The sequence below is a fragment of the Juglans regia genome, chromosome 1, assembly GCF_001411555.2.
Source record: "Juglans regia cultivar Chandler chromosome 1, Walnut 2.0, whole genome shotgun sequence".
NCBI classification, from domain to species: domain Eukaryota; kingdom Viridiplantae; phylum Streptophyta; class Magnoliopsida; order Fagales; family Juglandaceae; genus Juglans; species Juglans regia.
In genome coordinates this window covers 2,613,152-2,628,584 of record NC_049901.1, presented here as the reverse complement: position 1 = coordinate 2,628,584, position 15,433 = coordinate 2,613,152, and the positions used below count along the sequence as shown (strand labels likewise).

The 15,433-nt window shown below is 35.7% G+C and overlaps 2 protein-coding genes across 11 annotated transcripts; one reads left to right on the top strand and one right to left on the bottom strand.

The window, feature by feature from the left end:
* The first annotated feature begins 389 nt into the window (after positions 1-389).
* On the top strand, positions 390-3,958 carry LOC118343693 (RNA-binding KH domain-containing protein RCF3-like). Of its 10 annotated transcripts, XR_004802165.1 has the most exons (8): positions 390-840; positions 935-1,192; positions 1,346-1,612; positions 1,966-2,033; positions 2,376-2,447; positions 3,296-3,422; positions 3,502-3,741; positions 3,847-3,958. XR_004802165.1 is itself a non-coding variant. In XM_035692801.1 (6 exons), exons 1-5 carry the CDS (start codon positions 511-513, stop codon positions 2,422-2,424), a joined length of 972 nt encoding a protein of 323 aa, XP_035548694.1. In that variant the 5' UTR covers positions 390-510; the 3' UTR covers positions 2,425-2,447; positions 3,296-3,958. The 10 variants fall into 10 exon arrangements, 3 of the variants coding, with proteins under 3 accessions (XP_035548694.1, XP_035548692.1, XP_035548698.1); XR_004802169.1 differs by lacking the exon at positions 2,376-2,447 and having other exon boundaries at positions 3,339-3,422; positions 3,515-3,741; XR_004802164.1 differs by having other exon boundaries at positions 3,339-3,741.
* Positions 3,959-13,958: 10,000 nt separating this feature from the next.
* Positions 13,959-14,984, bottom strand: LOC108990459. Its single transcript, XM_018964425.2, has one exon. It carries the CDS (start codon positions 14,755-14,757, stop codon positions 14,596-14,598), a length of 162 nt encoding a protein of 53 aa, XP_018819970.1. The 5' UTR covers positions 14,758-14,984; the 3' UTR covers positions 13,959-14,595.
* Positions 14,985-15,433: the final 449 nt, after the last annotated feature.

Below are 15,433 nucleotides of genomic sequence, written 5' to 3'. Positions count from 1 at the left end.
TCGTTCAGGTAATCTGGTCAGATTTTGCTGAAACGTCTATTATCTTGCTTGGATTTACACACTAAAATAGAATTTATATGCTTTTGTCGCCGTCTTCTTTTGGACCTGTTTTAGGTTTTGTTGTGGGAAATTATAAATTTTTGACTGAAGAAAATGTATCTTTTATATTGTGGAGAGATGTCTACCCGTTTTACTGATGCTGGGGTTGTTAGTATTTCTTAGTAAATTGTTTGCATTCATTCTCCTTGTAGAATATATATGCTAGAGGCTTGAAATAATACGCTGAGTTTTTTTTTTTAATGTTTATTATTTAGATAGTTTTTATTGGCTTAATATAGGTAATTGTTATAGAGTAGGGGAGAGAACCTTATAATATGGAGTGCTTATTCATATGTTTGTTATGTGTTGTAGATATCTGGGGAAGCCCCTGTTGTGAAGAAGGCTCTGCATCAAATCGCATCTCGCCTGCATGATAATCCATCACGATCTCAGCACTTGCTTACTTCTGCTATGTCCAATGTGTATGCATCTGGTGGTTCGTTAATGGGTCCAAGTGCTGGTGCTCCAATTGTGGGCATAGCGCCGCTGATGGGTCCTTATGGAGGATACAAGGGTGATACTGGAGACTGGTCGCGCTCCTTATACTCGGCTCCAAGGGATGAAGCATCTTCAAAAGAATTTTCTCTTCGTCTAGTTTGTCCCACTGGCAACATTGGAGGTGTGATTGGCAAGGGTGGTGTCATAATCAATCAGATCAGACAGGAGTCTGGGGCAGTAATTAAAGTTGATAGTTCCACTGCTGAAGGAGATGACTGCTTAATAACTATCTCAGCAAAGGAGGTAAATTTTTCTCTATGTTTGTATATGTTTTGTGGGCACATGAATTTAAGTATAACATGGCAGCGGTCTAAGGATTTCTAGACTGCCATTTCAGTTCTTCGAAGAAACGTATTCTCCCACCATACAAGCAGCTGTGCGCTTGCAACCCAGGTGCAGCGAGAAAGTTGAAAGAGATTCAGGAGCTGTCTCATTCACAACCCGCTTACTTGTCCCGACGTCACGAATTGGCTGCCTTATTGGTAAAGGAGGATCTATTGTAACAGAGATGAGGAGACTTACCAAAGCTAATATTCGCATACTCTCAAAGGAAAACCTTCCCAAGGTTGCATCTGAAGATGATGAGATGGTGCAGGTAAGGCATCAGTGTGGGTTTTTGGAAATGTATCTTTTCCTAATTATTGTCATAAAAAATGGGTGGGAGCCCCCATATAAGCATCAATGCATTTCTTAATACAGAGAAATGGTTTGATTTACCTAATGGATGCTACTTAATGTTGATAAACAGATTTCTGGAGACCTAGATATTGCCAAGGATGCTCTTATACAAGTAGTTACACGATTGAGAGCTAATGTTTTTGATAGAGAGGGTGCAGTGTCTGCATTCCTTCCTGTTCTGCCTTATCTGCCTGTGTCAGCAGAAGGTTCCGATGGTATAAATTATGAGAATAGAGATAGTAAAAGACATGGACGAGGACATTCTTATTCTGGTGGTTATGGTGGCTCAGGTGACTTGGCAGCTGCTGACAGTTATGGAGGTTATGGTGGCTCTCAGGTATTTTCTTAACCGGTCATATAGATGTATACTGACTTTTAAATTTATTCCGAGCAAGATGCTAGTACTAAAATCCTTATCCTGGTTATTTTTCCATATTCTGTATAACACACACACACACACACAGCCTTTTGTCTTGCTGCGAACAAAGCAATCCCATCCAGTCGAGGGGTGGTCTTCATTCTGTTGCCCTGCTAGTCTAAATCTCGTACTTTATTTGTTAGCGAGTAGTCAATTCAATGCATTGAAATATGTTAATCAGTTTTATTTTTGTGAATAAACATGTGAATCAGTTGCCGTTGCTTTCGTATCTATTCTTTTTGTTTGAGGGATACATTTTGCATGATTTGTAGATTGGAGGTAGTGGCAGTGCTTATGGAGCTTATGGCAGTTATTCTTCAGGGCGTACTGGTAGCTCTGGGTAATAATTTTCTTCCTTCATTATTCATCTATATACTTGGCCTGTGGCTTCTTTTTGTTTTTTTGTACATATCTACGAGTGGTTATTGGCTAATCAGTTCTGTTCCAATTGCAGTGGAAAGAATGCTTGAGGTTGGCAGCCAGTATAAATCCTCCGTTTTCTTTAACCTTTCTGAATATGGATCCATAAAGTTTCTTTTTACATGTCCTATAATGCAAAATGAATGTCTGTTTAAGACTCTTTTGTACGTGTGCTGGAAGTTTCTAGTGTTGATTTGTATGGTCATTGTTTTCGATTGTCCTTTCTGAAGCTCCTAGAGTCTGATATTACCTTTGTTACCAGGTTGTCAGGCCAGACCCCTGTTTCTCGTCGGAGAAACTATGGTTACTAGTGTTTGTTGGTTGGTGCCTGCAGGTAGTGTCTGGTTTTCATTCATCCTTTTCCTTGTCTGTTGATATAACCGGCTATTTCCTCTAACATTAGCCCAGTCGCATATTAATGACAGTTTGATATCATAACCTGTCCAATCTCCCTGTGTAGAATTCTGATGTTCTTGTTTTCCCTTTGTTGCCTTTCCCTTCCCAACGAAACAGCTGAGATCTATGAAGCCTGAAGCCAGCCCACTGCCTCTTTTGATGAAGCCTACTGCCTAAACCAGAAGACCTGTTGAACCAGGGTTTGACATACTGATGGCCTACCTTGACGCTTCTACTTAGAGTGGAGATCTTCTACACATCTAGATTTGCCACGTCCACGACTCCAAATTTCCCAAGCTTAATATCTTGTGCACCCATGAACCTATATATCCGGATTGCCGTTTTCTTTTTTCTTTTCCAGTTCACATTTCGGTCAACTGAAAACCTTGTTGCTCCAAGCCTCTAGTTGTTGTATCAGTGTTGAATTTGTTTACATGATATTTCTCAGCTGTGTAGTCTGATCTTTTGTGGTTCTTTTAACTTTACTGGAATTGTGTTGATCTTCTGAAACATAAAAAATAAAAAAGAGTCTATCTTCTGAAGCCAAACTGATTATGCTGGAATGTAGCAGGAGCTCTCATGTTATCTCAATTTCAGGATTGATATTTATCCTTGTGCCCATCTAAAAGCAGATACCAACATACCCTGCTATATTCAGCTTTATAATCTCGTAGTTGTGATATCCATCTGTATCTGTGAAACTTTAGCTATGATGAGTCTGATTGAAAGTAGTAAGCTGTATCTATCGGGTGTTCATTTTAATGATTGTCTATGACTCTGATCTAGTGGAACTGCTTGACAAAAGCATTGACTAATGATAGTACGGCAGAATATTTTACTGAAGTTGCGGCAACATTATTAGCTAGGCATGGGTTGGTGATTATGGAGACATCTGTTTTAAGGATAGGATCAGGTGTGCACCCAATAGTGTTTATCTTTCAGCTCCAATGATGTGTGTGGCTGTACTACTGAAACTCATGCTTTTTTAAAAGTTCTATTTGGCAGTTGCATTGGCTTCCTGGCGGTTTCATTTTAAAATGAAATATATAGTGATACTGATGGAGTTCATGGCTGAAGTCGGTTATAAAGATGCCAGCTTTTAAGGTCTGGTTGCTGGGAAATTTTTTTGGTGCATGCTTTTGGAGGCGGATTTGGAGATTTCTTGCGTGTAGTTGATAAATAATGATTCTTGGGACTTGTTAAAAAAAGGTTAATACATCATGATCCTTGGGGTAGGTCAGATCTCTTCACGCCCCCGTAAAGAGTGGGCTCAATGGGATGCAAATTTCTAGCTCACCAAATGTTAATATAAGTTTCATGTGCTATTCCTTTTGCAGGTTCCACAAGTATCGTCTTCATAGAAGGCAGGTACAACCTGAGAATGAACATCGTAAACAGGCAAGTTCCAATTTGGTTTGTTGAGAATTCAAATTGCCTTTCAATTTTTCATGTTTGCGGGCTATATACATGTATGTGTTGTTTACAATGGAAGGGCAGAGGCAAGTGTAAAAGCCTCCCTTCTCCCCCCCAAAAAAAAAAAAAAAGAAAAAGAAAAAAGAAAAAAAAAAAAGAAAAGGCTTATTGAAGATTGAAAATCCAGGTAAACTGTTGTGATTTACTATTATGCCGTTGGTTCCAAACATTATATTTCCCATATAAAGTTGCTGTTTTATTGAGTTTTTGGGTGGAACATAGAAATATGGACCACAACTTGGTGCTTTCTATTTACCGTGATTGATAGATGGAAGATTTGATACAGACGAATGAAATCGAAACCCTCATTCATACCTAACTTGGGAGTCACTAAAAAATGCAATTTTTATTTCAAATTTTTGGTTATACGATTTGTACCTATTCAAAGCTCTCGAGCCTCCCAGGCTGCTCCATTTGGCCTCTATCTAATTCTGTGGGACGAAATATCATTGTAGAATTGGTCATAATTTTAAAAGCTAAACCTCGGAATCCCCGGCGAGTGAAATGAGAAACTGGTCTGTTTTTAGTACTCAACCCTTTTTTTTTTTTTTTTACTATATGGGTTTTTGCTAATTATTTATTCTTTTGCAAAAGTAAAATGATAGTATGACTATCAAATATGCTTACCACTCATTTTTATTTGTATTTTTTTTTAATAATTAAAAAAGTGGCTATTAATGAATTTATATGTATATTTTTTTTAATAGTTAAAGATGTTTAAAAAATGTTTAAAGAAAAAAGAAAAAAAAAAAAGAAAGGAAGGAGAATTTTAGGGAAACTGAACCATGATAAATATTTTGCAAAGGATAATGCTAGGTTGCAGGTACTTTGATAGTCCGTACTGCTACTTTAATTTAATATTACGATGTATATATATTTTTTTTATTTAAAAAAAAAAAACACATATAGGTGAAATTAATTGGTCCACAAATGCTACTTTTCCTTGGGTATTAATTAATGAGTCTTGCTACAGCCCCCGCTCCCTCTCCCGCTCTCGGTCCCGCTCAGTGTAAAATGTACTATTTTTTTATTTTATTTTTTTATACATGTATTTTTTAACACTATAAAATATTTTTAAAAAAAAATAAAAAAAATTATAATATCATTAAAAAATACTTACTTAATCATTAAGTAAAAAAAAAAATATATTAAAAAAATAATTTTACATTGAGTGGGACCAAGAGCGGGACTTGGAGGGACCTGGAGTGGTGAGAGTAGCATTATTCTTAATTAATTCATCTTTGGTGCAGTTCTATGAACCGTGGGGGTGACCACAGTGATATTATTCAAAATGTACGTACTCGTTGCCAGCTAACAGCCCCAAAGACAGATAGGTTCGATTATTCATTGGCAGCAATTTAATTTTTTACCCAGTACCATTCTCTGTCCTCCCGTTTACCATTTATTATAATTCTTTTTTATTTTTTATTTTTTGTTTTGGTTGTTCTTGGGTGATTGTTGGGCAACCATTCCCTCTGCCTCTTTTTATATTTTGGGCTATCTCACTTGTATCTTTCTAGATAGATATAGGTTCAATAGTTTTACGAATCAAATCAAGGTTGTAATAAAAAAGCCATCTTTCAGGGTAACATTCAGACAGCATGTTGTGGATATTTCTGGCCAGTACTCGCATTTGGTGGTGCAAAATTTTATTTTTCTCTTTGTGCGATAATTTGGTGATAATTTGTGAATCCTCCTCTCTGTGCCACGGCTCATCTCCACCAGACTCCTCAAGTCCTCGGCAGTGGCCGCCCTGGACGTGGGTACTGGGCAGAGGCCTATTTGATATGGAAAACACTTGTTTCACAGGCCGAAATCCTCTATCTATTTTTTTTTTCCCTTAGTGATCAATTAAGTTTTATTTTATTTTTTTTATTTTTAGATTCTAAATAGTTTAAAAGAATGGTGAAAGTAAGATGTGTTTAGATGTTAAGTTGGATTCAGTTTTTTATAAATAATAATAAGTTAAATAGTAAAAAGAGTTATGTAAGGTCTATTTAAATTGAGTTTAAAATTTGTTTAAATATTAAGATTAATTTAATATTTTTTATGAGAAATTAAAAAAGTTTATAAGTTTGACGTATAAAGATAGATGTGTTAAGTTAAAAAAATTATGAATCTCAAATATAAAGAAATTTTAAATTGAGATGAGTTTAATCATTAAAGAGATGAGTGTTTAGGTATTACTTTTAAAATGAATTAAAAGTAAAAAAAAAAAAAAATTGATTTTAACTGATCGACAGAGTACGGACCAAAAGTTGAAGTAATGTCATGGGAAGCCTATCCACAACCTCGATTTCATAAAAAAAAAAAAAAAGGCAAAAAAAAACAGTTTTGGTCCAGAGTCCAGACCGGATGCGGGCGTCACGGGTTCCTAAATATTTATTTGGCACCCACTTTAGATGCTTTGAGTTTGAGCTTTTCAGAACCTTTTCTGCAAGGTTTTACTATGCATAGTGACTATTTATTCTTGGAAAATAATAAAATTATTATTAAATAATAATTTTTTTTATAATTATGTAATAAAATAATATTATTTTAAATTTTATTTTTTATTAGATGTGTTTAAATATAATAAAAATTATTATTATATTTAAAGTTATTATAAGTTATGAATGAGTTGTTATTCTATCACAACCTTTTATTCTCCTTTTATTCTTACATTTTATATTTGATACTTTTTTTTTTCACGTGGTGTTGGTTGTATGTAATAAATAATGACATATGAGAACAATTTTTCAGAATCTCCAGTTGTAATAAAATGTCTATCAGTTACAACTACTAAGTTATTAACTAATAATTATAATTAAGCTAGTACAATAATAAAAATTAAGAGAACATTATTACAAAATTATAAATTCATCTAAAAATATTATAAATTGTACTATTGTAGCAATATTACAATTAAGTGAATTAAAAGAAGAACAACATTTCATCTGAAAATTGACTTTGATTATTTGACATTGGAATTTGGAGTGGCCATGAGGTTGAAAAAGTCAATGAGTTGTGCTGACTGCTGTGAGATTGTGAGATCATAAAACCTAAAATATTAATAAATTAAAAAGAAAACAAATTAGAATTATAAACAAGAAATACAAATTAAAAATACAAATATCTATTAGAAATATAAAAATTACAAACAGTAAAAGTACTAACTAATATGAGATTGAGTCATTGGGATCAAGACGTGAATAGATTTTGGGTCATTGGGATTAGGATTGGTCATTAAGCATATGATAGTGAGATTATAAAAACTAAAAAAATACAAGCAAAATAGTTAGATACAAAAAATTATATAAATACAAAAAATAATTAGGGGACAAATTGTATAAACCAATGACAAATGTCACAATACACACGAAGTCATACTATAGCGAAGGTAGACGTTGTCATGTATCGCTACAATAATTAAATTTAAAATTAATACTGATTAAATGAATATAAATAAATTAAAATAATGAAACGAAATCCACGATTACCAGATTCAAGCTGACCACCACCTTCTTCATCGTCGGTCTACTCAAAGTCAAAAACATCTGGAACATGATTTTGGGTCCCCTTGATCCAATTATGCATGCAAATCAATACCTCCATAGTGATAGTAGACAATGAACTCCAGAATGAATTCAATATGCGTCTTTCGATACTAAAGGCCGACTCTGAGGCTATGGTACTAATAGGGATGACCAAGATATTGCGAGCTATTTCTCAAAAGATGGGATACTTCACGGCATTAGTCTTCTACCAAGCTAATATATCAAAGTCTCGTATAAATGGGTGAAGATCTATTACCAAGTATCTGCTTACCTCTAACTGAGCCTCTGTAGAATGACGGACTATGAGATTCTGCTCCAATCTCTCACCTCACTCCAATCTACGTCTTTTGGAGGAGGCAAGGTTGGGGGGTAAGTATAGGTTTTGGAACATTATGACCACCACTGAACATGGTAAAATCATCAAACAATCTAATAAGAGTTTCCCTAATCCTTGTAGCAATAAGCTCCACCCATGCATTTCTGTGTGCAATTCTCAATCTATATATCATGTCATCAATCTTATATTGAGGGTAAGAAGCATCAACCACATATAACAAAATATTAGCCTCCTAAAATCTCTCCAATATTTATCATACTTCACCCTCATTATCAATGTCATCTTCCGTATCCTAATATGGTCACTTATGTACATGTCATCCAATTTTTCTTTCACCCTATATATTTGCTAACATAAATGAAGGGATATAGGATACAAACAACTAGAGAGCCTCGTTGTGACATCGTAGAAAAGCCAAAAAAAATCTACAAAAGTGGCAACAAGCTTCCAATCATCATCAATAGGCTTTCTCAATCCCCCGTGCTCATAAAAATATCTGACATATTGAATGTCTTCATCACCCAATAATACAGAGATCGACTTATATTTTTAGGCCACCTCCAACGTCAAAGAAGTTGAGTTCCATCTTGTAGGAATATCGGTTCAAAGATCATTCTTGGATGTTATGCCCACAGATTTCACAACAACCTTGAATTTCTCCAATCCAGCAGGAGAAAATCTCACAAATCTCACAACAGTTCTAACCCGGACACTCAAGTTATCAATATCTTTCAAGCCATTAGTGACAATTAGATTCATAATATGTGCAACACATCACATGCAAATACTCACCACCTACGATTATCTTATTTTCCTTTCTAAGAAAGCTAAGAAAGGTCTTAAGATGTCCTAATGCGACATCGTTAGACGATGCATTATCAACTGTAACTGTTAGAACCCATGCCAACCCATACTCTTTTATTGCGGCCTCCAAGGCCTTTCCAACCGTCTCACATTTGAGATAAAAAAAATTTGACAAAACTTTATAAAAAATTTTGTGTAATGTCCAATTACAATCAATAAAATACACAGTCAGAGACATATAATTAAAATATTGGACGAATGTCCAATTATTGTTGGTAAGACAAACTATTTGAACCACCAATTGGTTCCTCAACAAATCATTTTTTGACATATAATATTTTTTTATATCATTTGTCACCGTGTGACGAGAATGAAGATTAAATCTAGATTCCAAGTATTTAGAATATGCTTGGAGCCATTTCCTCTCCACAAACTGAAAATGTAACTCGTCTATGATGACCATACGAGGTAGGTGACCCCTACACTCCCCAAGATCATACTCAGTATACCCCTTTAAAGTTGTACCCCTACCACTCTCATCCCCCATTTAGTTTAGATTGATTTTTCTCTTCTAAAGATTTTAATATTGGACTCTTTTTGTATTGTTCTTCTAAGTGTACTTTTAATTGAGATGTATCATTTATCTTATAGTGATATCCATACACTTTACCACAATAGATACACTTAGTTTGTGGGTTATTTGGGTCACCACTCTCTAATTTAGTAAAATGAGTTCAAACTATTGAAGCAAGTTTTTTTTTTTTTTTTTTGTGGGGGCAAGGGCGTAGGGTTCGAAGGGTTAGAGGTAGGAGAACTAATACTAAAATTTGACTAACAAAAATTTGAAATGAAGCAAACATCACATCAACAATTAACGGTTTCAAAATGAAACCCTAAAGCCCCAATTTCAATTTCAAATTTTCCACAAACATCAAAACACATGCACAATAGCCATAATCCACAGCACACAATTCACAATCCTATCCTCTAAATCCTCAATTTAATCCCATCATCCATAACTCAACAAAAAAAAAATGAAACATAATCGGCGTGCGACGGGAACTTACCTTTGGCGACAGATTAGGCGTGTGATGGACGGACTACGACGAAAGAGCTGTGACTGTGAGGGTTTCACTACAAAGAGAGGGACAGAGAGAGAGGAGATTCTAAAAGTGGGGGGATCGCGGGAAGGGGGTTTAACCTAACTTATCAAAACGACGTCATTTTGATATGGGTTGTTTTCATTTTTAAACCAGTCATCAAAACGACGTCGTTTTGTCATATGTTTTGTCATTGAAAAAACAGTGTTGTTTTGATGACTGAGCAATTTTATTTATTTATTTAATATACATATATTATATATATAATATAGGAAGTGAGGACGGGGCAGGGGAAAAGCGGGTCGAGGTTGGGCCCAGCCAGCCCCTGACCCCGTTGGGGGCACTAGATGATGACTAGGCCACCCGCCCCCTGTACCTGGCGAATGGGGGCAGGGCAGCGGGGTGTGGGGCCCTACCATCCACCCCTAATTCAATTGAACTACTCGCACAAATAATATTTTTTTGAGTAATGCTAGATACAAGTCTTAAATAGACTAGCTCTATACAAGCCCTTTGTAAATTTAGATTTTAAAATGGCTGCGCCCTATGCAAAATTTTGTGAAGCTGAATGTGGATGAGAGTAGCATTGAACCCTAGAAGAAGCGAAGGTGGAGGAATCCTTAGAGATGCGAAGGGTCATATGATATTTGCTTTTGTCAAACAATACGATATCAATTCTAATAATATTGTTAAGATTCGAGCTCTCTCAGATGGTCTGAATATCTGTGCACATATGAATATAAGTCATGTTGAAGTGGAAACTGACTATAAACTTGTGGTTCATTGGTAGGATAAATGTGGGCCTATCCCTCGGAGGAGTCAGACATACTAGAATCAAGCTAAATTGATGGCGAACTCGATGGTGGTACGGATCTTCCATTCTTTGTAAGAAACAAATAATGTAGTAGATAGATTAGTCAAGCTGGACTCTAGTGGCAAGAAGACTTCTTTGAGTCCAATCATAGTTTGCCTAGACATTTTGTGAGCTATTCGTACGGATCAAGCTAGTTTACACGTTCTTCGTCATAAATAGTAGGTTTGTATACAAGTTTGTTTTCAGCTTTTATTTTTCTTATGGTCTATTTTTTACTTGTTGTTTTTGTGTTTTTATTTATCCTTATGTATTGTATAGTGATAAGCTTTTATAGTTGGTTTTGATGCTTGGGTTTAGCCTTTATGATTATTTGTTACTCCCAGACGTTAAGTTAAGACTACGGTATTTCTTCACTATAAATTAGGATTACAATAAAATTGTGTATGGTACTCTTTTAAGAAGAAAAAGCTATTTATAAAAAAGAGTTTCACTAATAAAAAAATATTTTTTTTACTCTTTTTTTTTAAAGTGGAGTCCTTTTTTTATAATGACTCGTCTATTTGAAGTTTTTATAAATAATTCATCTATTCTTTTACTCTCAACAACATACGACTCTTGCATGAGTGCTACTGAGGTTTGAGCAATAAACTTTAAAAATCAAGATAAATGCTTATAAATAGTTCCCTTTGGGGGCAGTTGTAGATACCCAATTGGCTAAACTCAGGATTTTTTTTTTTTTTTTCTCTTTCTCCAAATGTAGTGTGTGTATTTGGATGTTGAAGTGAGTTGAGTTGAGTTAAGATGATAAAATATTATTTTTTAATATTATTATTATTTTAGAATTTAAAAAAGTTGAATTATTTATTATATTTTATATTAAAATTAAAAAAAATTATAATAATAAATTAAGATAAATTGAGATGAATTTGACAACCAAACTCACACCACCAAACTCAACTCGCTTCAGCCAAACAGTACAAATTCTGGTGAGACACCCCATTTAATTAAAGTAATTAATTAACTTAAAAGCAATCCCATGTTTTCAATGGCTCGAAAAGAAGGTTACCTGAGTAGCGGGTCATGACTCATGAGAAAGGTGATGGGGACGGATCCTTCGGTTTAAAATCTCTTGGCCTTTGGAACCATGAAATGTCACATCCAACTCTGTGAACCCTCTAATTTATTCGGCTTTTTCTCTCACTCCATTACACAAAAGTAAGAAATTGGATGCTCCTAGGAGTATAGCTGTCCTTTCTGCGCCAAAACTAGCTAGCATCATTATTTACTTTCTTAGATTGCTATACCGATCGAGTGAGTGGATTTATTTATAAACAACCAGTACAGATTCTCTCTTCTATTCAAACTCCATTCGTCCAAGCACTGCCAAGAGGAGGTCAATCCAATCGCTCCTTCCCCCTCTACCAGTTTATACAGACTCTCTTTGTGTCAATGCTTGTTTTTTCGAAAATAAAGGGAGAGAACCTGTTTCTTTATTCCACTAGGTGAAAGGTTGCCTTTCTCGTTTGGGAAAGTTCCTACCTCTCTCCCATTTCTGAGTTCGTGGTAGTTTGGGCTCCATTTGATTGGTTGAGCTGGTCGGAATGTCTGCCTCATTGTTGGGAAAAAAAAATGATTGTTTTGCTGGTTGATGTTAAGGTTCCTCATCTCTGATGTGGACCTATTTTGTATGCATTTCATCTATAGTCTTGCATGTGTAAATGAGGTTATGTAATGCAGCCAAGGATGACTTGCCGGAAAACTTAAGTATCGGAGTATAATATGGTCATTAATCTACCACTAATCTCGTATTATTAATGTTAAATACATTCCTTGAACGATGTAATTGGCAAGTCGTCTCTGGCTATATAACTGCCTCCTTTTCTCATGCTAGATTTATGATGATAATCTCAGTAATATTGATCTTGGTGGTGGTAGTGGTGGTGGTGGGATGGATGGTTACTACTGTTACTTATTTTGTTGCTGGTGATAGATATGGCTTCCTGTAAGTTAGTGAACAAGTTGCTCATTGCAGATTTTGCATTTCAGGGTTTTCCTCCTTCACATTGAGGTCGTTTTCCTATATCCTAACCTTTGTAGCTTTTGCAGATGATGCCATAACCATTGATGTTCTTTTGTACTTGTGTTTTCACGTTCAGGTTGCTGCGGCGGCCTGCACCGCATCTCAACTACAAGCTGTTCACTGCTGCATTGACATTACAAAATTCTTATCCATATCTAGAGTACTTTTATTTAAAGCTCGCAACTATTTATATGAGTATTTATTTATATTTTTAGGCGGTGTATTATCAGGTATTTTGAGAATTTTATCATTATTTATTATTATCTTAGTCTATGACCGATTTATTTATTTTTAACTTCTTATCCATAGTAAAGGATCATTCTGATCCGAGTGCAGAGTAAGTACTGGTAAGACGGAGACCCATCAATACAAAATAAGAAGAGTGGTTTTTGAAATGTAGTTAGGTATCGACCTTTAAAACTTTGGACTTGGTGATAAAAGTTTCGCTTCAAGGACTTTTTAAATGTTTAAATATTTGTCTTCGCATTGGATTCCTTTTCTATACAATATTATAAGTAAATCTTTCTGTTCCAGGCTTTCTGCTGGCTGGTATTGAACAGAGAATTGCGTTCATCGGTGTAACATAAACTAGGTTTGCTAGTTTACTAGTACCCAATTATCTGGCGTCGAACTCACACACTTCTGTCATGAATGAAAATATATATGTTGGTTGCTTATAACGTCGTTCATGGCAAGCTCCCCGAGTTTTTCAACCTTGTAATTCGTAGTACCTAGGTTGAATGGCGATCGATTTTGCATGGAAAAGATGATCATGTCCTTGTCTTGTACGCTCGTTGATGACTTGATTTCAGAGTCGAGCTAGTTGATGTTAATTGTATATGTTCATGAATTGATTTCTGCTCCTAGTAGAGCTAGCTGCATGCTTCTACCTCAAATCTCCAGGGTGAACAAATAAGAAGTTTCAATCTTCAGTGACACATATAAAAGCTTCTAACTTCATGCTTAGAAGTACATGGTGAAATATGCTTTGCCTACGTGCTGGCACAATATTATTGTATGTAGGCTTCTAATTTCCCTCCCCGTTTTGCAAGGATAAGGCTGCTACTACATGTTTGGGACATGGTGCACCTTATAAATGTTATTTCAGATGATCATCGCTAAAAGATCATTCACTTCGAGTCATTGCTAGCCATTTTTATGAGCAACTTACTAAAACTCTTAGGAGAGGCACCCAAATTTAACTAATTTTGGTTAAAGGCTTTTGACTTTGCTTAAGTTTAAAACTCGAAAAGAACAAGAAATGGGTTTTAGAGAGAAAAGGAAGCAAAGATGAAATGACCCGGCCGCCGGTATGAAGATTATATAACATAAATCAAACGCTTTTGATCAGAAGATTATTGGGGCACGAATTTATTGGCCGGCAACTACATGATTTGAGAAAGTTGTGCATAGTGGATTGCCTCTGAGCAGAAAACTCTGGCCTTTTTCGCCGTTCAGCTCTTCGGAGCGATTGAACTACATCGGACGAGGCATGTTTGGTATATTGCAAAGTTTCTACTTTCTGGCCGCCTGCTGCTACATATGTAGGCAGAAGGATTTCTGAGTTTTGCCATGGCTGAAACAAGGAAAATATCTCTTTTTCTGCAGGAAATAACCAGCAGGAAAAATCTAGATAAACATGATCATGAAGGTCAATACGCAGAACCTCCTGCGAGTGAATACCCAATCCGCCACTGCCAATAGCATTCCAATTGAAGTTTCTAAGCTAAAGTAATCAGCTTATGGATCTGAATCAAGTTCTTAATGTCTCAAAAAAAAAAAAAAAAACCCAACAAAAAACAAAAACATGAACTGGCCAGGGTACAAAGTGTTAGTACAAGACATACAGCATCCCCCAAAAACACCACCCAAAAGGCAGATTACATTTTAGGCAATCCACATCATGGGTATAAAATTTACATGGATATATAGCTCAAAAATATTACAAAGATATAAAACCTTCCCTGACGAGCAGACCAAACATGAGAACAAGGAGGCCGACTGTGATACACTGAGTAGGATTGACCAGAGTCTGCGAATAAGCAGACAAGGTGATGGTTGCACCCACTATACCAATCAGAAAAGCACTCCAGTTCTGATTCATCTCTTTAGTTTTTTCCTTCTCTTCCCAGCTTCTTGTTCTTTGCTCCCAGCTTGACAGAATAAAGCAACGGAGATCGAGATTCACAAATAAGTACTCTAGTAATTTGGAATCTGCCTCTTCGGACCAAGTTTTGAGCCAATCACAAATCAAAAGGTCAACCCTTTATGCTTGTATCTATCGGGGAAGGGAGGTGAGATTTTATCTTAATTAGTGTATAAAAAAATCTGAAAGGGCAAACAAAGTCATGCTCACATTCGTCCTACGACCTCTAATTAAATAATGTAGCTAATAAGCACTAGAAGCCGACGAGTCATTGTTACAGGCCAGGCTAGCAGCAGCCTGGATCTTGTTCCTCGTTCCAAGGACTTGATTTGGGCTAGGCGGGTCTTGTTCTTTCTTTTCTATTGGAATTCATGAGCCCAAGCTCTCACCAGAGTTCTTTCTTTTAAGGGGCTAAAAAAGGTTGAGCGCCAGCTGACCCACGTCAGAAAATAAGATAGGAAAAAATTATAAACAAAAGAGGGACAGATTTTAATTTTTTTTAGGGTACGCTTAGTTCAATGCGGTTGGAGTTCACGTGTGAGCATACTATAAAATAATGTCAAACATCGACCTTATTGTAAGGTGGACTTGTTCCAAAAACCCGAATGATCACTATATTAATTGATTGATCTCG